Below are 23,078 nucleotides of genomic sequence, written 5' to 3'. Positions count from 1 at the left end.
ATGTGTCTGTTTAAAGCCCCCTCTATTTATCTTCAGACCATTCGTTTTTCTGCAAATACTTACATTAAAAAAATTCTACTCCGAATGTACCCAACAGATCTCTACGCTATGAGTCAACTCATCTTGCCCATATTCCTATGAGCCGTCAAAAGATTAGAGGTTGTACTTCTTTTAGTTTTGCCTAACAAAACTTGAAGCTTGTTGTCAATCTCTCTTCATTCTGCTTAAGCCCTGTTACCCTATAACTGATGAGAATCCATCTGTTCTCATTATTTTAGCCTCTTCAAGGTTCCGAACAGCAGCAGGACAGCCTGTCTCGAGGTAATCATGTGTTATACTAATAACCCATCAACCAGCAAAGGGCACAACCATGTTTTACTACTTTCCCATGCAGAGGCAGACAGTTGTTTCCTCCTTTAACAACTATGGGACACCTTAAAGTAGATGCAATAAAGCATACTTCTAACCCTTTATTCTGATATATGATATGGGCTCTAGTGCAACTTGCTTCATGATGTAGGGTTACTTGAACCAGCCAGATAATTCCTCACCCATACACCAGGGCATCTACTGGGAAGTGTCCTGCACTTGTGAAGTCATGTTGGGCTGGAGTTGGACACTTCTTGGTGGCGGGTGCTGGCTATTAGGTGTGTTATGCGGATGCATGATGAGTATGCATGACAAGGGCTTTTCACATGGAAGGATGTCTGTATATTCTGTTTGGGTATTATGAAGGTTTTGGGTTGTGTCCCCAATCAGGGTCCTCGAGCGTGGACAATGATTACTGTGAAAATGCACGCAATCGCTGGTGTGAAGCTACATAGAAACGAAAGATCAGGGCATGGATGACTAAGCCAGAGAGGACATTTACAGTAACTTCACAGTATCACAGTGAACATTTCAACGCCAAGAAGGAATGGTATGGTCCTTCCATTAGTCCCAAAGCATCCTTTCCATCAGTTGTCAGCTCTCTCTTGCAACACGCAAGACAATTCCAGTTGTATCTGGTACTGTGTAGGCCATTACTTCAAGCGGCTCCACGGTGAGTAACAGCGCCTTCACCAAGAACTGGTTTTGGATACGACAGCAGGTAAACCCTTAGTTTTTTCACAAACAGGCTCCACTGGACTCTGTCTTCTGACCCGCTCAACCCTTTTTCAGGTATAGCTCTGTGCTCCCTCACGATGAGGAGCGTTTTTGTGTCAAGTCCTGGCCTTGCTGTTGCATCATGAGAGACCAGAGGAAATGGCAGGGTGAGGAGCTGGAGGTGGGTCGATGTCTGCCCGCTGCAACTCCGCAGACAGCACCGCTTCATCCTCGAACATAGGGTTCCACACACTCTGCTTCGGAAGGAACTTTGTCACCCACAGTCCTCTCCAACAACCCAACATATCCAGACACTGGCTGCATGACCCAGGAGGGTTCCTGTAAACAAGAAACACAATGGAATTACAATCCACGTCATTTTGAACATTTATTTTTTCATTTTTAAGATCTAGGAATGGTTGTGTGTCACCATATTGTGGTCAAAATACATAGCTACAAAAATTGCAATCAATAGTATCCCCCGACTATCACTTTATGGTTAATGTAAGCACAGGAAAGTATACATTTATTATTTTTAACTCCACGTCTACCTACTGGAAAGCATAGTGGCAGTCAATATGGTGGATGTGATATTTTTGGGCTAGATGTTCTGATCACAATATAGTGGTATAACACTGATCAGGGACTTAAGACTGTGATATGGGAGAGGTGTGGTGCCGCGGCTAGAGCGGCAGACTGCAGGGCTTATGGTTCAATCTCTGGAGGCAGCTCTGCATCATGTGACTCTGTGCAATAGCTCACTTAATCTCCCCAACCTCCCCAGGCGCCTTGAAACCCTTAAGGGGTGATATGTTCGCGCTCTACAAATGGGAATAATTACTATGATACATTTGAATCTTCATGTTAAACTCTATAGAATGCTATCACGCTACAGCACATTTGGGATTTTAGATCCAAAGAATTACGTTCTATGAGACAGTTAGTGACACTAACTGATGGCTGGTGTAGATACATGGAGGCGCCTGCACCAACCATCCAAGGCTGGTGAAGTCCCAGCCCCGGCCCTATAGCCCTGGCATGCCCCAGCAGAGAAGAGATTGAATCCTAGAATCTGCAAGTGTGAATGTTCGAGGTTTCAGTTTCATGCTCCAGGGCCGGAAGCGGAAAGAAGCAGCAGGAGTCAAAGCGGAACTTGCGCAGGCAGGAAGGTGAATAACAAAAAGCTTTAAAATGTTGTTTAGGTGAATTGATATGTCTGTGATATATATGACATTGATTATATCTATACTGATGAATGCTTATTTATCTATTTATTTATTGTGTAACTCTCTTTTTGGCTGTATTGCTTATTATGGTATTTTAATTGTTTATATTTCTTCTCCAAAAACTAATAAAGATATTAGAACAAAAAATTTTGTTTAGGTGAGAGTGTGTGTCTTTATGAGCACTACTGTGTGTATGTGTGGGTCAGTGAAAGAGAGTCAGTGAAGGAGTGAGTCTGATGGAGTGAGAAAGACTGCTAGGACATTATGTCTACTGGTACTGTAGCAATCTACTTACACTTTATATGACTGTATGTTACTGCCATGTTGAGTACCACAGTGAAATTCTTAAATAGTTGGTTTTTAATCTAATGTAAAAAAGACGAATGGTTTCAGATGACCCCGATTATTTCCTGCTAACATAGCGGACACTAAATAAGAGGCTTTTGTTGGCAGGTTTTTATTAGGATGAGCCGCCACACTGTCCTACTTTCCAGTTGTTTTAAATTGCACTTTCAGCACTTTGAATACATTGTTATGGGATGTTCCGTATTTATGTCAGTAATGAATTTGTATGTTCTTATCTTGCACTACATACGTGTTTTTATACTAGTTTTATACACCTATAATAAGATATGTTTGTATGTATAGTGATAAGATTAGATTCAAGGGTGTTTTATAGACTACATTGGGCGAATAAGAAAATGACTGGATGACTGACAGCTAGGAAGAGTGAGTACAAGTGAGAATGAATAAGTGTGAAGGAGAATGAAAGGGAGTGTAACTGAGTGTTACTGTGTGTGAGACTGGGTGGGACCAATTGAGGCTCAGTCATAGTCTGAGTTATTCCTAACAAGTCAGAGAATGAGTCAGAAAGAGTTGGAGTGAGAATCAGTGAGACTCATTGAGTCAGAGGGAACGAGTATGACTGATAGAGAATGAGTGCAACTGAGTGAGGGTAAGTGAGTCAGAGTTTGAATGAGTGAGTGAGAATGAGTGATATTGCAGGAGACTAGGTGAGAATGAGTAAGACTGAGTGAGTCACAGTGAGGTTGTATGAGTCAGAATGAGTGAGAATAGGTGGCAATGAGTGAGACAGTGGGTATGACCAAGTCAGAGTAGTATTGAGTGAATCGGAATGAGAGGGACTGAGTAAATCAGTGAGAGTAAGTGACTCAGAGGGAGACTGAGTGAGAATAAGTGAGTCAGTGAGGCTGACTGGGCATGATTGAGAATGAGTGAATCGCAGTGAGATTGGTGAGTCAAAATGAGTGGAACTGGGAGAGACTGTGTGAGATTGAGTGAAGCTGAATGAGTGGAAATGAGTCGAACTGAGTAAGAATAAATGTAAATGTAAATCCAGTATTTGTAAAGTGCGAACAGTTACCCGAAGGCATGCCAGTGCTGGGGGCCTTCGGGAGATTAAGCAAGCTATTGCCCAGAGTCACATGGTGCTGGGCTGACCTGCCGCCAGTGCCGGGGATCGAACCGTAAGTGCGACTGAAGTGTTTCAGAGTGAGAATGAGTGTGAGTACGTGAAAGTGAGTGCAAGTGTAAATGAGAATAAGTGAATGAGTCTGAGTAAGAATGTGTAAAAGAGTAAGACTGAGTACAAGCGAGTGTGAGTGAACCCCCCCACTCACTGTAATTCGAGCCAAGGATTACACCCCATTGCTTTTAAAGACCACCAGCCGCCACTGGTTTGAGGTGGAATGAAGACTGGGCAACCCTGATATTCAACAACCGTGACAAACAGCAGCAATGAACTCTTTAGAAAAACGTTTGACTCCTGCAATTATTCATTTACTTACATATTTTTTTTTATGTAAGCAGTGTGAGTTTGTAGTAACAGTTTTAATGATTTCTTTCTGGTAGAAGGACCAATAAAAGGAAATTCACCCACTGTCACTACTCGAATGAAGCTGCACAGTATCTGCTATAATTTTCTTGCTAGGGGTGATATCCATCACAATTTCTTTTCCCACACTATGTTTAACAAAGAACCCCTGGTAGACCAGCACAGATACTACAAGCACAAAACAGACTTGAGGAAGAATGTCCCAGCAGACTTTATATTCTGCTCCTGCCCACCGGGCCACATATTACAGAAGTGCCCTGGGGGTGCAACGGGCATTTGTGCCCACTTTGTGCGCCCCCGAGGAACTTTGGTGTTACAGAGGGGGCTGCAGATGCTTGTGCAGCCCCTTATGAAATACAGACAGGACTGGCGCACGTGTAGCACCAGCGCTATCGAGAGAGGACATTACCTCATTTACATGGGGGTGTAGGCCCATGCAAATGAACGAATCTCTTTGCCTCCATGCCCGCGCCGTATTACTGATGTGGGCACAGTGGCAAACATTACTTTGGGAGGTGCACTGAAAGTGCGTCACAAAAAGGTGGTTTCGCGATTGATCAAGAATTCACACGTCAACGGAAAAGTTCTGATTGGCGACCACCATTTGATTGCTCAAGAACGGTTCCCGGGGATGAACATTTCTGAAAAAGCTAACATAAGGGGTCAAAGTGAATGTACTCTGACCCCATGTTTGAGGAATGGGGGTGTTAGTGAAACAAGTTATGTGTCCAAAAATGTTTTTTTTCAAAATTATATCATTTGAGATATTAGCAGTGATGTCATATGTCATCAGTGATGTAATATGTGAGGTCATAAGCAGTGCATTGCGGGGGGCGAGTTATAGTTAGCTCAGCTAACTATAACTGCTGCAACCTTTTGTTTTTTTATAGAAAATAAATATATATATATATATATATATATATATATATATATATATATATATATATATATATATTACCTACTGGCGATAGCCAGTAGGTAGTTATAGTTAGGACCACGTTTCCATAGGAAAACCTCAACATTCTATTTTGAATAACTTTGGCGCCGGTCGACGAATCCTCGCGAATTTCTCAAAATAGGTGGGGCGCTACGCTCCGCTCCTACCCTGAAAGTCTCGGGGGGATTCGTCAAGCGGGGGCTGAGATAAAAGGGGGGTCCCAAAACGCGTTTTTCCCATGCATTTTTCCATAGGACCTTTAGAACGAGCTACAGCCCGAATGGCTGAACAGAATTACTCAAAATTTGGCAGAGAGGTAGTCCCTAGGTCAAGGAAGTGCCTTTTGTAGGTTTGGTGTAAATCTGTTCAGTAGATTCTGAGAAAATAGCCTTTAAATCAATATATATATCTGAGCCAGCTTACGGTACGCTTACCGTACGCTTACGGTAAGCGTACGGTGGCGTGCGCGAGCGCGATTCTGATTGGCTCTTAGATCTTAGTAAACATTCGAATCGGCCGAAACCAGGAAGCGGCGGCCGCCATTTTGTCTCTCGCACTGAGAGAGATTTTTAAAATCGGAAGCCCAAAAACATGTAAAGGGGCTGTTTTGACAACTCCCTCCCACATAGTCATGTGGAGGGAGTCCCCAAACATCCCTCAAGTGCAAAAACGGTTTTATTTTTTTTTCGGCAATTTCGCGGGGTACGCTTACCGTACGCTTACGGTAAGCGTACGGTAAAAAAATAAAAATAAAAAAAACACTATCCACACTTACCCCACCCCCTGTGCTTTTGGTGGCCGAAGGCCACCAAATGTGCTGGGCTTATTACAATGGAAAAAAACACTATCCACACTTACCCCACCCCCTGTGCTTTTGGTGGCCGTAGGCCACCAAATGTACAGGGCTTATTATAAGGGAAAAAAACTTAGCATTTAAAAAACCGTACTAATTCACTGAAAAAACCATAGGTTTCACACACGTTATAGTTAGGAATTAGCATTTAAAAAACCTTGCAAATTCACTGAAAAAACCATAGGTTTCACACATGTTATAGTTAGTGGAAATTTTACTGATAAAAAACCAATGAAATTGCCCCGTTATAGTTAGCGCAGGCAACTATAACTCACGCGACCGCAATCCTCTGCTGATGACATATGTGTCTTTAGGAAAAAAAAATATTTGTAATATATGTATAGCTAAAAATGTATGGAAGAAGACATGGGCAAATAAGTGTCTAAATACAGTATTAGCATCAGCAGAGGATTGTGGTCGCGTGAGTTATAGTTGCCTGCGCTAACTATAACGGGGCAATTTCATTGGTTTTTTATCAGTAAAATTTCCACTAACTATAACATGTGTGAAACCTATGGTTTTTTCAGTGAATATATATATATATATTCAGCCTCACCAATGCGCCACCCTACATCTCAATCAATATATCCTCTACCTCCACTCCCTGACTCATCCCAAACCTCATTCTACTTCTGTGTTCCCCAAAATAACCCTTTCTAGACTCTTCCTTCCTCTATCCCTCCTTGCATCATCTCAAACCTCTTTTACTATTTAGATCTCCCAAACAAACCTTTTCTGAACACTTACCTCATGTATCCCTCCTACAGGTATGAGGTATCTGATACCTCATACGATACCTCATCCGATTCCTCATTTTTCTTCATAATCCACTTCTCCTCTCGATCTCGCCTTTACTCATCCCAAATCTGCTCCTACTGCTGTCATCTCCAAATAAACACTTTCCAGACGCTTCCCTCTTTCATCCCTACATTATCCTTTTTTTTTTCTTTTCAGTTTAAATGCTTTATTTGAAAGTTAACAGAGTTACAGTGAATCAGTAATACAAAGAAAGAACAAAATTCCTAGAACAAGAGTTGTAACAATAAAAAATGGCAGAGTATAAAAACAGAAGAGAAAGCTATTTTAAATTTTTTTTAAGGGAGAGTAAGAGAGAGGGGAAGGAGAAGGGGGAGAAGGAAGGAGGGGGAGAGAGGGAAATCCTTAAACAACCCCGACAAACAACGCCCCAGGAAAGCCGCCTGGTTCACCACCACTCTCCAAGAAGCCAGACGCACCTGCAGACGCCTAGAGAAGAACTGGAGAAACACCAAGACAACCGAAAACCACACCACCTACAAGGACGTCATGACGGACTACCATGACGGACTACCACAACCAGATCAGAGCCACCAAGAGGAACTACATCCACAACAAAATCCTGGCCAACTCCACCAACTCCAAGGAACTTTTCAGTGTCATTCAAGAATTCACCAACCCACGCAGCGAAGCCACAGACATCACCCCATTCCAAGACCTCTGCGACAAGCTTGGAACCTATTTCCACATCAAGATCAAAAACCTCCACGACAACTTCATCGACCATCCACCAGGTGCTACAAACGGCCCCCCGCCCCCCAGAAACACCAGCCAGTCCACCATCTCCAACTGGGCACCGATCACGGCTGAAGACACCGCCTTGACCATGAAAAGCATCCACTCGAGGGCCCCCATGACCCCTGCCCCCCTCACATCTACCACAGAACCGCGGCCACCATCGCACCCGAACTACAACGCACCATCAACACCACCTTTAAAACAGGCAACTTCCCAGATGACTGGAAGCACGCAGAAGTCAGACCCCTGCTCAAGAAGCCCACAGCTGACCCCACCGACCCCAAGAACTATCGGCCTATCTCACTCCTCCCCTTCGCAGCCAAAGTTGCAGAGAAAACAGTCAACAGGAAACTGACACGATTCATTGAAGAGAAAGCCGTCCTTGACCGATCCCAATACAGGTTCCGAAGCAACCACAGCACAGAGACCGCCCTACTCGCCGCCACAGACAACATCCGCACCCTCCTGGACCAAGGCCACTCCGCAGCCCTCATCCTCCTCGACCTATCAGCACCCTTCGACACCACTCCCACCTCACACTAGTCGCCAGACTACACGACGCAGGCATACAAGGAACAACCCTGTTTTGGATCCGATCATTCCTCACCGGAAGAAGCCAAAGGATCAGACTCCCACCCTTCCTCTCCGACCCCATGAAAATCACCTGCAGAGTCCCACAGGGTTCATTCCTGAGCCCCACCCTCTTCAACATCTACATGGCCCCCCTCGCAGCCATCGTCCGACAACACGGCCTCAACATCGTATTCTACGCCGACGACACCCAGCTCATCCTCTCCCTCATCAAAGACCCCACCACTGCCAAACTCAACTTCCAGAAAGGAATGCAAGATGTTCAGTATGGATGACCAACAGCTGCCTGAAACTCAACGCAGAAAAGACAGAAGTCCTCGGTACCACCCCTTCTGCATGGGACAGCACCTGGTGGCCCTCAGAAGCCCACCTACTCCCACAGACCATGCCAAGAACCTCGGCATCGTACTCGACTTATCACTCACCATGAATCAACAGGTCAACGCCGTCACCTCCAGCTGCTTCAACACCCTCCGCATCCTCCGTAAGACCTTCAAGTGGATCCCCCCTGAGTCAAGGAAGACAGTCACCCACACACTCATCACCAGCAGACTGGACTATGAAAACGCACTCTATGCCGGCATCAACAAGTCCCTACTCTGCAAGCTCCAGACAATACAGAACACCGCCGCCAGACTCGTCCTCGGCATCCCCTGGCACAAACTCATCAGCCAACACCTACAAAGTCTCTACTGGCTCTCTGTGGAGAAAAGAGTCACTTTCAAAATCCTCACTCACGCCTACAAATGCCTACACAACAACGGACCCAAATACCTCAATGATAGAATCAACTTCCACGTACCCAAAATAAACCTCCGATCTTCCAACCTCGCACTGGACGAAACCCAGCGCATCTACAGAGCCAGAGTAGGCAGAAGATCCTTCTCTCACATTGCAGCCAAGAACTGGAAAGAGCTACCGGCAAACATCAGACGCGCCCCCCTCCCTGAACACCTTCAGGAAGACCCTCAAGACCTGGCTCTTAGGCTAAACAGATCTGCGGACCCCCCAACCCCTCCGCGCCTTGAGACCCTCATGGGTGAGTAGCACAATTCCCATATTGATTTATATATATATATATATAAATCAGGAAGAGGAAGAGCAAAGGGAACAAGAGGAAGAGGCGGAAGAGGGTCCAACAGAGGAGAAAGAAAAGAGAGTTGTTCGGAGCAAGTGGGAAGAAAACAAACACGCTCCAAGACAAATCTATAATGGATGACAGCACAGTAAATCAGACTATTATTAATCTTTCCACGAGACATATTAGTGACAAAGACAAAAGGACACTTTGTCTAGGACTCTCATTCTGTCCAGCTACCCCATGAACTATGTTAACCATAAAATTGATGTTTTTAAATTTTGTAGAAAATAGAAACTAAGGAAATGGCACAAACTAAAACCGACAAGGAATAGAGGTAACAACTATGGAGGTAGACAAGAGTTCAGTGAAGAGCTAACGATAGGTGATATTGATATGTTAGTGACTTTACATGAATTACAAAACGTTAATGAAGGACCAAGCACCAGTAGCGAGGCCCAACATATCTTAGATGAAATGGAAATTAGATATGACACAGCTGTATGCTCTGGTTTTAAACCTAAATCAACGTTCCTACCAAGCATGGGGCATGACAATATATTTACATTTCAAGAACAGGTAGGGAAGGAGCTACTGGATTTTAGAGAAAAAAACTGGGCGATGAAAATGAAAAATTTCAAACACAATCTAACTCTCTCCCAGAAAATAGCTATTCAGGAACTAGCTAAGGACGACAGTATAGTGATACGACCCGCTGACAAAGGGGGCAACATCGTCATTTTGCCTAGAGAGATGTATGTAGCCGAGGCAACACGGAAATTGAGTGATACCAAAACATACACTAAATCCAATATGCATGAATACAACAACAGTATCACGACCATTTGGGAAAAACTAGGTGAGTGGAAAGATAAGGGCCTCATTTCTTGAGGGAATTTGTAATCACCTTACCCTCATATGTTAAAGATACAAAATATTTTCTAGGTAAAATCAATAATATTTAATGGGAATCTGACTTTTTACTAGTTACAATGAATGTGAACTCCCTCTATACAGTCGTTAACCATGAACAGGGTATAGAGGCATGTACTAGATTCCTCAAACGTAGACAGATAAGATATCGGGATCACACACAAATGATACTGGACATTATAAGATACTGCTTGGCCAACAATTTCTTTATGTTCAATGATGAGCTCTTCAAGCAATCCCTGGGTACAGCAATGGGAACAAGCTTTGCACCGAGTTTTGCAAATCTCTTTATGGGTGCTTGGGAGGAGGACATTAGGAAGGAAGCAAGACTACAGGATGAGTTTGCCAAGGTCAAACTCTGGCTGCGCTATATTGACGACCTGTTTGTTGTCTGGAAAGGCAGCAAACAGGAAGCACAAACCTTTGTCTCTAAACTTAACCAAAACATTAAAAACGTAACCCTCACCTGTAACATTAACGAACAAAAGGTAGAGTACCTTGATACAAGTGTCGAGATTGTACATAACAAAGTAACTACTACTCTGTTCCGCAAAACCACAGCTGGCAATACCTTACTACATTCCCTAAGTAGTCATCTCAATACATTGAAATGGAGCATCCCCTATGGGGAACTGCTCAGAGCGCAAAGAAATTGTAGCACTGAAGCAGGTTTTCTAAAGGAACAAACAATCATGCTACAGAGATTTAAGGAAAGGGGGTACCCCAAATGGGTGCTCAAAAAGCTGTTGAAAGGGTGAAAGTAGTCAACAGAGAGTCAATACTAGAGACGGAACCTAAATTAGACACCACAGACGAACTGGACATCTCAGACACTCGCATGATTCTGACTTTTAATGGGCATTCCAATCAAATCCGCAAAACTATCTCCCGCAACTGGAGCTTATTGAGAGGTGACCCAATGATAGGAAACTCTCTCCCTAATGGACCAAAGATAAGTTACAGGAGGGGGCGGAATTTCAAAGATCTTTTAGTACACAGTGATTTGCCCAATGAATACGAGAAAAGAAGCATAGACCTCCAGGGATTTTTTCCATGTGGCCACTGCAAGGCCTGTAGGAACAGTCACATGCAGAAAGAATTCTGGAACAGTAGTACAAACAGGATGGTCAGTATCACACAATTCCTCACATGCAGTAGTACCAATGTGATTTATGTATTAGAGTGTCCCTGCAAATTGAAATATGTAGGCAGCACTACACATATGGCGAAGAAAAGAGTCCTCGAACATATAAGGGCCATTACCAATAGAGATCAACAGTACCCCATTGCTCGCCATTTTGAGATTAATCATTACTCAGATTACACTAAATTGTCCTAATATTTTATTGAACAAGTAATGCCCAATAGAAGAGGTGGGAACAGGACACTCAGGCTCAGGCAACGTGAGTCAAGATACATTTTAGGGATGGGAACACGTTACCCGAACGGGCATAACATTGATGAGGAGATGGCCATTCATTTACAGATTGAATAATTTGACATCACATTGATTTACTTAATGTTAACCAGATGGTTAATTGCCTTTTGCGTATCTGAATAATTGCTCAAGAGATAGGATTTTTTATGAATCTTAAGTTTCAGGTGTTAGAATTAGTAGCAATGTATTTTTGATACAAAGTTTGTGCATAATTAATCTAATTTAATTTATTTCCATTCACTCTGTTTGTATATCGGACAGTTGAATTGTAACATTTGTATCCATTTGTATGGTCATAACATTGATGAGGAGATGGCCATTCTTTTACAGATTGAATAATTTGACATTACACAAATTTACTTGAAGTTAACCAGATGGTCAATTGCCTTTTGCGTATCTGAATATTTGCTCAAGATATAGGATTTTTCATGAATCTTAAGTTTCAGGTGTTAGAACTAACATTAATGTATGTTTGATTTAAAGCTTGTGCATAATTAATTTATTTCTATTCACTATGTTTGCATATTTCACAGCTGAATTGAAACATTTGTATTCATTTTTACAGGAGGAAAGGAAGGGACCATGTCTCGGGCTCGCGACATAGGATCCCTACCCTTTTCTTCAGCTGCATTCCAGTGAACAGATAAGATCTCACTCAAATTTTATGTATTGTAATTAAGGTTATGTTTTGAGCACAGATTTTGAGTTTGGACAAAGGGGAGAACCACGGTAACATACTCTATGGTGACAGGCACATACTAGATCAAAGTCTTACTACATCTTTAGACGGAGGTAGGGAGGTCCCACAATGAGACAGTACGACACAGTATAATACAAAACGGCACATTCTACCCACTAATCAGGGTTACATGAGCGCTATAGTTATGAAGCGATATCGACAGCATTAAGCCTTGTATCAGGTTAATTTTATTTGAGCACAATACCTAGTTGTATGATTTTGAAAACACATGTACCAACACTGTTTGGACAGGGAATGACAGAGCAATCTTGTAATACATTTTCATCGTATCTTGTGCTGTATTAGAAAGTGGGGTAGCAACTCACATGACCCCCCTGCAAGATTGGATATGATCCAGGCATTAAGTAGGATGAGGATGTCCTCAGCACTACATTTCCCATACCACATTGCCGATCAGCGCGTGATGCTGGAGTACCTTACACATACGAGCTATCCTGTGCTTTATGAGAAAGTGGGATAGCAACTCATATGACCCCCATGCAAAGATTGGATATGATCCAGGCATTAAGTAGGATGAGGATGTCCTCAGTACTACATTTCCCAGAGCACATTGCACGATCAGCGCGATACGCTGGAGAGACATACTTACACATAGGATCTACTCTCATGAGTAACCACACCTTCATGGGCGAGTGCGCAGGGGAGTATAACAAATATGTATTCAACAATTTCCTCGCCTTCGCTGATCATCAATACAGAAATAACAACATTGCTAAACGCACTTCTGTAGTTACTGCTTTTGAATATACTAAGATGTAAACTGTATTGTGCTATTTATACATATCAATGTACCAATGCAAAATGGCGCGTGGAATGAACTGCCCAGTCCTCTGTCTATTACTTTGTACAAACCGGAAATGTATGTAAGCCCGAACCAAAGAGAGGTATGTTGTGTGATCAAGCCCCCAGTGGGTGAAACGCGTCACGTTAGGGTTTATGATTTGAATAAACCCCCTTTTGAATGACCCTTGGATTGTGGTGATTTCTGAGAAGATCTGAGTGTACGATTGGAACTCCGTTCTTCGACATATATATATATATATATATATATATATATTATCTACTGGCGGTCGCCAGTAGATAGTTATAGTTAGGATCGTGCTTCCATAGGAAATCCGCAACATTCTATTTGGAATAACTTTGGCGCCGATTGACGAATCCTCGCGAAATTTTCAAAATAGGTGGGGCGCTCCGCTCCGCTCCTTCCCTGAAAGTCTCGGGGGGATTCGTCAAGCGGGGGCTGAGAAAAAGGGGAGGTCCCAAAAGGCGTTTTCCCCATGCATTTTTCCATAGGACCTTTAGTCCAAGCTACAGCCCGAACGGCTGAACAGAATTACTTGAAATTTGGCAGAGAGGTAGTCCTCAGGTCAGGGATGTGCCTTTTGCGGGTCTGGTGTAAATCTGTTCAGTATTTCCTGAGAAAATAGCATTTAAAAGCATATATATATATCTATAAGCGCGCACCGTGCGCGTACGGTAAAACTTACCGTACGCGCACGCTGCCGTGCGCGAGCGCGATTCTGATTGGTTGTTAGATCTTAGTAAACATTCGAATCGGTCTAAACCAGGAAGTGTCGGCCGCCATTTTGTCTCTCGCAGTCTGAGGGGGTGAAAAACAGAGGTGGAGAACGTGAAAAGGGGGCAGGGTGGACAGTTCCTGACCCCCTAGCCTTTGTCAGGGGGTCATAGAAGGACCCCCAAGGGCCAAAATTTCCTTTAATTTTTTTGCGAAAAATCGCGGAGTACGCGTAGCGTGCGCATACGGTAGAAACAGAAAAATTCCGCGACCTGCGTAACGTGGGCCCGCGCACGGTGAAATACCTTAAAAAAAATAAATAAAAAAAATACATAACTTAGCATTTAAAAAACCGTACAAATTCACTGAAAAAACCATAGGTTTCACACACGTTATAGTTAGGAATTAGCATTTAAAAAACCTTGCAAATTCACTTAAAAAACCATAGGTTTCACACGTTATAGTTAGCTGGACATTTCACTCGTGAAAAACCATTGAAATTCCCCTGTTATAGTTAGTGCAGGCAACTATAACTCACGCGACCGCAATCCTCTGCTGATGACGTCAGATATTACATCACTGATGACATATGTGTCTTTCTGAAAAAAAATATTTGTAATATATGTATAGCTAAAAATTAATGGAAGAAGACATGGGTAAATAAGTGTCTAAATACAGTGATGTAATATCTGACGTCATCAGCAGAGGATTGCGGTCGCGTGAGTTATATTTGCCTGCACTAACTATAACGGGGGAATTTCAATGGTTTTTCACGAGTGAAATGTCCAGCTAACTATAACATGTGTGAAACCTATGGTTTTTTAAGTGAATTTGCAAGGTTTTTTAAATGCTAATTCCTATCTATAACCTGTGTGAAACCTATGGTTTTTTCAGTGAATATATATATATATATATATTTATATATATATATATATATCATCAAGTACATAGAAGTGATTTTGATAACATTAAATCCATACCTCCCCCTTTGTACTTACCTCGTCCTTATTATGCCTGCAATATTCTGGTAACTATATTGTGTCCCTACCACAAGCCAATATTAAGAATCGCTACACAATAACAAACAGCCTCAATCCTGAACCATAACCCAGTAGATGTCTCAGAACAGGAACTCATACAAAGGGATGTCAATGTACTTCGGCTATGAGCTGAAGGACCCCATAATATTACAGCACAGAAACCATAAAATATTGGGACTATTTTTGGAGTCACTCCTCAGAATCACTTTAGGTTTATGGCTTTTTAGGTCATTTCTTTTGTACAATGTACTTTAAAAGGCACTGAGGTGCACAATTTATTCCAAAATATTCTAGAGAGAAATCCACTTATATTTCCTAGTAGAGAATCATTTGAGCCTTTGCATATTTCTGGACATAGCTTTTTTGAGCAGAAAACCTGACAGGTTGGCATATTGACGAGCAGAGAACTATGGCAGACAGGAGCAGCATCGAGCTGAGTGCTCGATTTTCCCATTTTCCCATAGCAAACTCAGGTATATGAATTGCGCTGTGACAATCCCTGCAGTACCTTCTAAGAGCTGCTTGTAAAGCTCGTGGGTTTTAAGTTAATTTCTTTGGCAATTCAAATTATGTGGCATCATCCAGCACATTCTGAGCCATTATTATCTCTACCCTGCGAGAAAATGCCCATACCCACCCCATCAATAGAGCATATTAATATGATCTGGGTCACATGTTCACCTCTTTAGTACTTTTTTGATACCCTAATACAGCAATCAACAGCAAAAAAGAAACCAACCAGCTTTATTTAAAGTGCCTTCCGTTACGTGGCACTATGTGTACCATGTTCGGGAGTAACTTTTCATCCGTTTGTGATAGAACTATTTTTTTTGCTGTAATCTGCAAATTAGGCAGTATAAAACGATTCTATGCGGCAGATTCATAACCATGCTGAGAACGTCGCAGCTGCATAATTGCATAGTTACATTGTATTACTGATTTGTCCTATATATGTTTTACAGTTCTCACTTCATTGCAAAAATGTGCCTCTTGACTTCTCTTGTGGAGGGCCACGGGCATTTCGTTGCTACAACAGTAGAGATAGGTCTGTCCCATCAAGCTCTTGGCTCACCAAAATCCACCCAGTCCACCAAATAGAAGGACATAGGTGATAACAGGGAAATATTTGCGACAGTCAAATTCCATTGTGGCCTGCTCCACACAATTTACACTTACATTATCCCTTAAGTGGATATTTCTAAAATATGTTTCACCCTGTTCCCACATTAAATGGTTTCAAGAATCGTGTGCATTTTATTATGCATGTACACGGCCTGTGAAAAATGTGCACTGGTGCAAAAGAATGAGGCAATACTACCATCTAGTGGTCATAATAGGTATCTAAACTGTAGAAACGTGCTTTTTTCTGAGCCTATACCTAACTAAAATACTACTAGTTAGTGTTTTCCCACAGTATTTCATCTAAACTTGAGTGCTGCTCAACAGCTGACACTGGTTAGGTCTGCATAGAAACGGAGATGTAAAAGGCAGATACATTCAAATGTACTATTGACTTCCAAAAGGACCCCGCGAATTTGGACCACTTCTTATTGGCCTTCTTAAAAAATCTAATCATACATGTTGACACAGGCACCTTTCTGTCTGTGTCAAGGAGGCCATGTTGTTTATCTAGGGAACAATTACTGAGATCACTCACAGTGCTTAATTTGTAATAAAAAAAAAAGCGCCAGGGCTCTCGTCAGGAGGCCACTGCAGCTTCCAACACACATTGCCCTGCCTTGCTGCCAATATTAGTAACGACAGAACTACTAACCATCGCACTCCTACAAGTGTGACAATTCGGCCCCCAAAGCTATAAGAATGGCCTGGGCGGCAGGTAATAGTCATTTTAATGACTACAACATTAATAATTAACTGTTGTTGTTATCATCTCTAAATGAGCTAGACTGCGTCACCTTGTGGCAGGCTGTCACATGCACCAGTGCTCACAATTAAGTGCTGGTCCCGGGCACCTGAAAACAGTGGCTCAAATTAAGCCCTGGTCGCTCATCTCTCCCATCCCATTAACCCTCACAAATGATGCATTTGAAGAGTTCTTCTGCTATATTCCAGCATGCCCTTTTTAACACCCACATAATATCAGTGACCTTTGCCTGCTTTCCACATTGAGCACTAGTCTTTTCAACATTCTAATACTACAAACCTCATGACTTTAAGTATTCTCTCTATCTAAATATTTTTGCGATTTGGAGTCTCCCATGTCAAACAGGATTACTTTAGAATACTTCCCAGAGTCATTGGATGGTCATTCAACTACTCTAAAAGCCATTTTCATATCATCAAGTCATCAGCAGAGTTCAGAAACTTGAGCTTGATGACTTGAGGATGACTTGAAAATGAGTATCTGATGACTTCAGAAGGTGTGACTATTCCTGAGGACTTCAGGAGGATTTCAGAATGAGTATCTGATTACTTCACAAGGTGTGACTATTTCTGATGACTTGATGATGACTTGAAAACGAGCAGCCGCAGCCCGTGCAGTAAGAGCGGTGGGGCCGGGTTGTGGGGGTATTCGACAGACGACCACGAGGGAAAATTAAATAAGTAATTAATTTTCCCCTGTCATTGTCTGTTGAAATCCCACCCCTCTTGGCCCCACCGATCTTACCTGCTCGGGCCAGGGCTGATCAGATGACTCAACAACATGTGATTGTTCCTGATGATCAGAGGATGATCAGAGGATGAGCAATTGATTGCTACTCAAGATGAGATTATTTCTGATGATTTGAGGATGAATTGAAGATGACTATCTGATTACTTTATAGGCACTAACAAAATAAAACTGGTCTCCTGGCTAAAAGGGGGGTAGCCATTTGATAGAACAGGGGTCTTCTGCCTACCGCAAAGGAATAGTTTGTGGAGCTAATGTACATAGCTACAAGGTTTCCAGGTCCATGCGTTATATGCTACTCAAGTCCATGTTTTCTTTTCTTTGAACTCTGAGATGAGTAGTCCCATTTTATAAGGGAACAAACATGACTACAACTTCTAGACTACAAAGACAAATCCTGGACTGAAGCAGAACATCACATATGTACCTAGGAAACTTGGCTAATTGACAACTCAGTCGAGGTCTATTCCTTTGTTTTGCCTTGCACTTCCCAACTCAGAGATATTTTGGCACCACTAAGAGGATATTTATTAGAAATCAATACTACTGATAAGGACACTATAGAGCAGGGTAGATTGGGGCAGCAGAATCTGCAGTGTTTAAAGGGTCTTGCTGGATTTATTTTTTATAACAATAAGAAATAGACACGGTCAATATGACTACCTATGTTGGCTGAGCCTGGTTGTAGAGGTACTTTATAAATGACAGTAGGCTATAGTCTGTTGCATTTGAAAAAAGTAAATGATTGTGGTTAAGTTCCCCTGCCTTTGTTAGGGAGTTCGATTATTTCTTTATATGTATTGACATTTTGAGTTTATGGTGCTCATTTGTTAAAAAACTGTAAAGAAAGAAATTTAAAAAGAAAGAAAGAGACACCTATCTAGTGGCTGAATGTCAAAGTGAGAAACTTGAAAATCTTGGATAAATCCTAGCTAGTTCCCCATACTGTGTGATTTAGGCATTTACTTAATTTCACAGAGCCACCTGTTTGTTTAATATCTCATACCTTCCAACACATGAGTTGATTATGTGTGCTGTACAAAAACCTCTTGTGTTTCATAAAATAGCCTAGAATATTGCTCCATGTATAGTAAGAATCAGGCTACATACAGGATATATGCAAAATAAACAATTGATGGACGGAATGCTGGACAATGCAAACATTTACCCCCAGTCACAAGGATCTGGGTTTAATCCATCATTATTTTGCTCACCACACCACCCCAGTTTGGACCCAGCCATATGCAAATCATTTTTACCCTGTTCCTTGTGGGAACAGTCCAGCCCGAAATTCCAAGCCAGGTCCTCCCTGTACCGGAAATAAGCACCCTGGGGCTGGTTTCAGAGCATCACCCTTTATCAGCCAGGCCAGGCTAGCTTGAATCCAGTGATGTAGTGAGCACGGGTCCCACGCCTGGGCGTACCCTTCCCACTTAGGGCAACATATGCAAAAGAAACGCAACATATGCAAAAGAAACAATTGATGGACGGAATGCTGGACAGTGCAAACATCCACCCCCAGTCACTAGGATCTGGGTTTAAACCATCATTATTTTGCTCACCACACCACCCCAGTTTGAACCCAGCCATGTGCAAATCAGTCTTGACCCTGTTCCTTGTGGGAACAGTCCAGCCCGGACTGCCAAGCCAGGTCCTCCCTGGACCGGAAACAAGCATCCTGGGACCCGTTTCAGGGCATCTCCCTTCATCAGCCAGTTTAGCTTGAATCCAGTGGTGTAGTGAGCACGGGACCCACGTCTGGATATACCCTTCCCACTTAGGGCCACATATGCAAAAGAAACAATTGATGGACGGAATGCTGGACTATGCAAACATTCACCCCCAGTCACAAGGATCTGGGTTTAATCCATCATGCTTTTGCTCACCACACCACTCCAGTTTGGACCCAGCCATATGCAAATCATTTTTACCCTGTTCCTTGTGGGAACAGTCCAGCCCGAAATTCCAAGCCAGGTCCTCCCTGTACCGGAAATAAGCACCCTGGGGCTGGTTTCAGAGCATCACCCTTTATCAGCCAGGCCAGGCTAGCTTGAATCCAGTGATGTAGTGAGCACGGGTCCCACGCCTGGGCGTACCCTTCCCACTTAGGGCAACATATGCAAAAGAAACGCAACATATGCAAAAGAAACAATTGATGGACGGAATGCTGGACAGTGCAAACATTCACCCCCAGTCACAAGGATCTGGGTTTAATCCATCATGCTTTTGCTCACCACACCACTCCAGTTTGGACCCAGTCATATGCATATCAGTCTTGACCCTGTTCATTTTGGGAACAGTCCAGCCCAAACTGCCAAGCCAGGTCCTCCCTGGACCGGAAACAAGCATCCTAGGACGGGTTTCAGGGCATCACCCTTCATTAGCAAGGATAGCTTGACTCCAGTGGCGTAGTGAGCACGGGACCCAGGTCTGTGCATACCCTTCCCACTTAGGGCGACATATGCTAAAAGAAACAATTGATCACTTTCCATGCCACTAGAATCAAGCTATCCTGACTGATGAGGGGTGAAACCCCAAAACCGGTCCTAGGATGCTTGTTTCCAGTCCAGGGAGGACCTGGCCTGGAAGTTCGGGCTGGACTGTTCCCATTGGGCACAGGGTCAGGACTGTTTTGATTATGGCTCGGTCCAAACTGGAATGGCATGGTGAGAAAAAAACGATTAGGCCCAGATCTCTGTACTGGGGTGAATGTATGACATTGTTCTGAATTCTGTCCATCATTTGTTGTTTTTACATACAGGATATGCATGACCTTTGACATGCCTTTTAGTTTAGTAAAGACAATATCATCTGAGTGGATGCAGGAATGTTTCTCAGTTCATGCTTAAAAACTTTCACTTTTGACAGATAGCAAGTAACCTGACTTGCTAAGTTGAGACGCTTCAGCGTGTTACAGAAATACATTTTCTTGCTTTTTGAAGACACCTTCATTTCTGCTAACATGAGCTTTGCAGCCCTGCCAGGTGCCACACATCGCAGGTCAGACTGACTCATTTCAGTGCAGATTCCCTCATTACCGCACTGAAATGCAATGTCACACCAATGTAGTAGTGCCTCTCAGCCTCCATGTTTCCTCTAGGTGCTTTCAACCCAGCATTGCATCTGTCAGCGCGAGGTCTGTTGTCTGTGGTTGGGGAGCGATGAGATGCTAGCAGCATCTCACTGTTTGGTGTCTCCCTGCCCTCCACTGCTACATTAAAGTCCTGAGTCAGTTGTGTGTTCCTCACTATATTGCTTTAATGGGTAATTTTTTCAATCTGCTCAACGTTCGAATTTGGCATATTATTATTATTTCTTGTGTTAAAACATTCAGTTTGGCAGTTATTTTAGATAGAGATAGTTTTGCGCTGCTGGAAGTATTTTTTCTATATGCATTTGGCACTAAAAAAACGGCCATCTGATTGGAAATGTTATTCAGTTCACTTTTCAGTGAATTACAATAACTCATTTAAAAATGCCAGCAATGGACTGTTGCTGTTTTGGCCTTTGTGAATTTGCCCATAAAGCCAACATGTTTTTAATGATTGACTCTACGAGTGCTCAGCAGGTGGCACCCAAATGACTTTTCACAGCAGCAGACGAGACGCTGTATTTCTCCACACTCTGGATAGCCTTAAAGTACAGAAATATGTAGCTGGATTGCTGCCATATGTGCCTCGTTCTGCTTTTGTAGCCTTCTACAAGCTTTGAAAACGAAACTACAAGTCCCAGAATGCAACTTCGCTGTTGTCTTTAAAAAAAACAAGTAATGATTGAAGGTGCAGCCCAATATTTTTCAGACATTTTTTTTTCACTCCGGTGACTACTGGGCTAAAGTATTATTCAGTGTCACTCATAAAGCATATGAATGCATAATCACATGGAAAACATCAACATTTCACACATCATCAGTCTGAAAACGTGGCAGCTATGTCTTTGTAGCAGGCTGACATGCCAAATATTCAAAGCTCGGCTTTCGTATGGGCTCTTAAAAGCCTGAACCAACCTGTAACTCAGCTCTCTCTGTCAATTTGTTGACTGGCCCTCTATTTTCTATGGGGTAGCAGGCAGGCGCGCAACACCCATTGGGCTCAACGGGCTTCAGCCACCCCCCCCCCCCCCCCCATCATGTGTGTCAGCCCGGCTGAGACAGCCTCGCGGGCTGGCGTCCGTCTAATTGCAGCCGGACCCGAGTACTTTACAGGTCTTTAAAATACCATTTACTCGTTAATGAGGCTTTTGTTGTGTTTTCACCCCTTCTTACAGCCACTCTGCCTATGGCTGGAAGACTTAGCCCCCCCCACCGAAATCTCTTTCAGCCCCCCCCGAAATTTGTCTCTAGTTGCCCGCCTGGTAGCAGGACACTGGCTGTGATTGCCAATGCTGGAAGGCCACTAAGTTACGCCGTACATTTTTATAGTCCATTTTCTATCTCTCGCATCCCACAGTATTGTCTCCACCTTGGAAGGGAAGCAGAAGCTGAGTTGGAACTCGCAGGATGACCGAGGAGTAAAGAGAAGTTCTGCTGCTCGGACACTGTGCATATTCAGGCCGAGCTCACCAGTGAGGGAGAGAAGAAAGCATTGCTCTGTTTTGTCTGTATTTTTTTAATGGCGGGACAGGGGAAAGAGGCGCAAAGTGAGGCGCATGTGATTTTTGCCGCCTCCTTGTGCTTTGGGTTATCGGCAAATGCCTCACTTTGTTTCAAAGGTGGAAACGCCCCACTCTTTGATATCTGCAAAAACAACAGATGATGGACGGAATGCTGAGCAAATCAAAGATTCACCTCCAGTCACAGATCTGGATTAAATCCACCATGTTTTTTGCATGCCCACCATTCCAATTTAGACCCGGCCACATGCAAATCAGTTTTGACCCTGCTCCGCACAGGAACAGTCCAGCCCGAACTGTCAGGCCAGGTCCTCCCTGGACCAGAAACAAGCATCCTTGGACCGGTTTCGGGGTATCACTCCTCATCACTATTCAGTCACTTACAGTACACCACAGCAACATTAGCAGAAACTGATAACTCACTCACAGAACTAATTATTTAAACCATTGACTCCCCTCGTTCCATTACACCAGTTGAGACAATAAACACACAAGATGCAATATCACTTGCCTGCATCACCTGTTCACTGACACCTCACAACACGCATTCAGCTGCATGCAATACCAGTCATGGTATGGGGATAAAAAGGCTAGAACATCTTGCTGTATGGAGGCCATTGGCTTACTGGATTAGAATTTGGACAACTGAGGAACTAGACACTTACAGACAGACCCTGAGGGAGCTACTGCAACTGGATGTATTTGTCACTCTACCCTGGTTGGCCCATATCCGAAAATCTATCTAGGTCTGAGCCGCTATTGGGTAACCCCGAGCTTGCTGACCCTTGACTCAAAGAGAGAGATCAGGTCTATATATTGGGAATTTATAACACACAAAGTCACTTTAAATCCTGAAACAGGGAGATTGACTACCCAATTCCTGTCTTTTAAAATGACCCAGAGCTTTGAGCCCTTTTTAGATGAGATTGAACCGCAATTGGCAAAGTCACTCTACATGAAATTCAGGT

The 23,078-nt window shown here is 43.1% G+C and overlaps 1 protein-coding gene across 2 annotated transcripts in view; it reads right to left on the bottom strand.

Annotated features, from left to right (window-relative positions):
• Nucleotides 1-600: 600 nt before the first annotated feature.
• The window catches only part of HRH2 (histamine receptor H2), a 544,866-nt gene continuing 522,388 nt past the window's right edge, over nucleotides 601-23,078 (bottom strand). The window contains exon 3 of one of the 2 annotated variants that reach the window (XM_085618258.1): nucleotides 601-1,425. In XM_085618258.1, coding sequence (XP_085474384.1) covers nucleotides 1,227-1,425 — 199 coding nt within the window. In that variant the 3' untranslated portion in view covers nucleotides 601-1,226. The remainder of the gene's footprint in view (nucleotides 1,426-23,078) is intronic. The other variant, XM_085618259.1, reaches the window with a different exon arrangement.

The sequence above is a fragment of the Triturus cristatus genome, chromosome 7 (assembly GCF_964204655.1).
Source record: "Triturus cristatus chromosome 7, aTriCri1.1, whole genome shotgun sequence".
In the NCBI taxonomy this organism is placed as follows: Eukaryota; Metazoa; Chordata; class Amphibia; order Caudata; family Salamandridae; genus Triturus; species Triturus cristatus.
The sequence above is the reverse complement of the archived record's forward strand: the minus strand, read 5'-3'. Positions and strand labels throughout refer to the sequence as shown.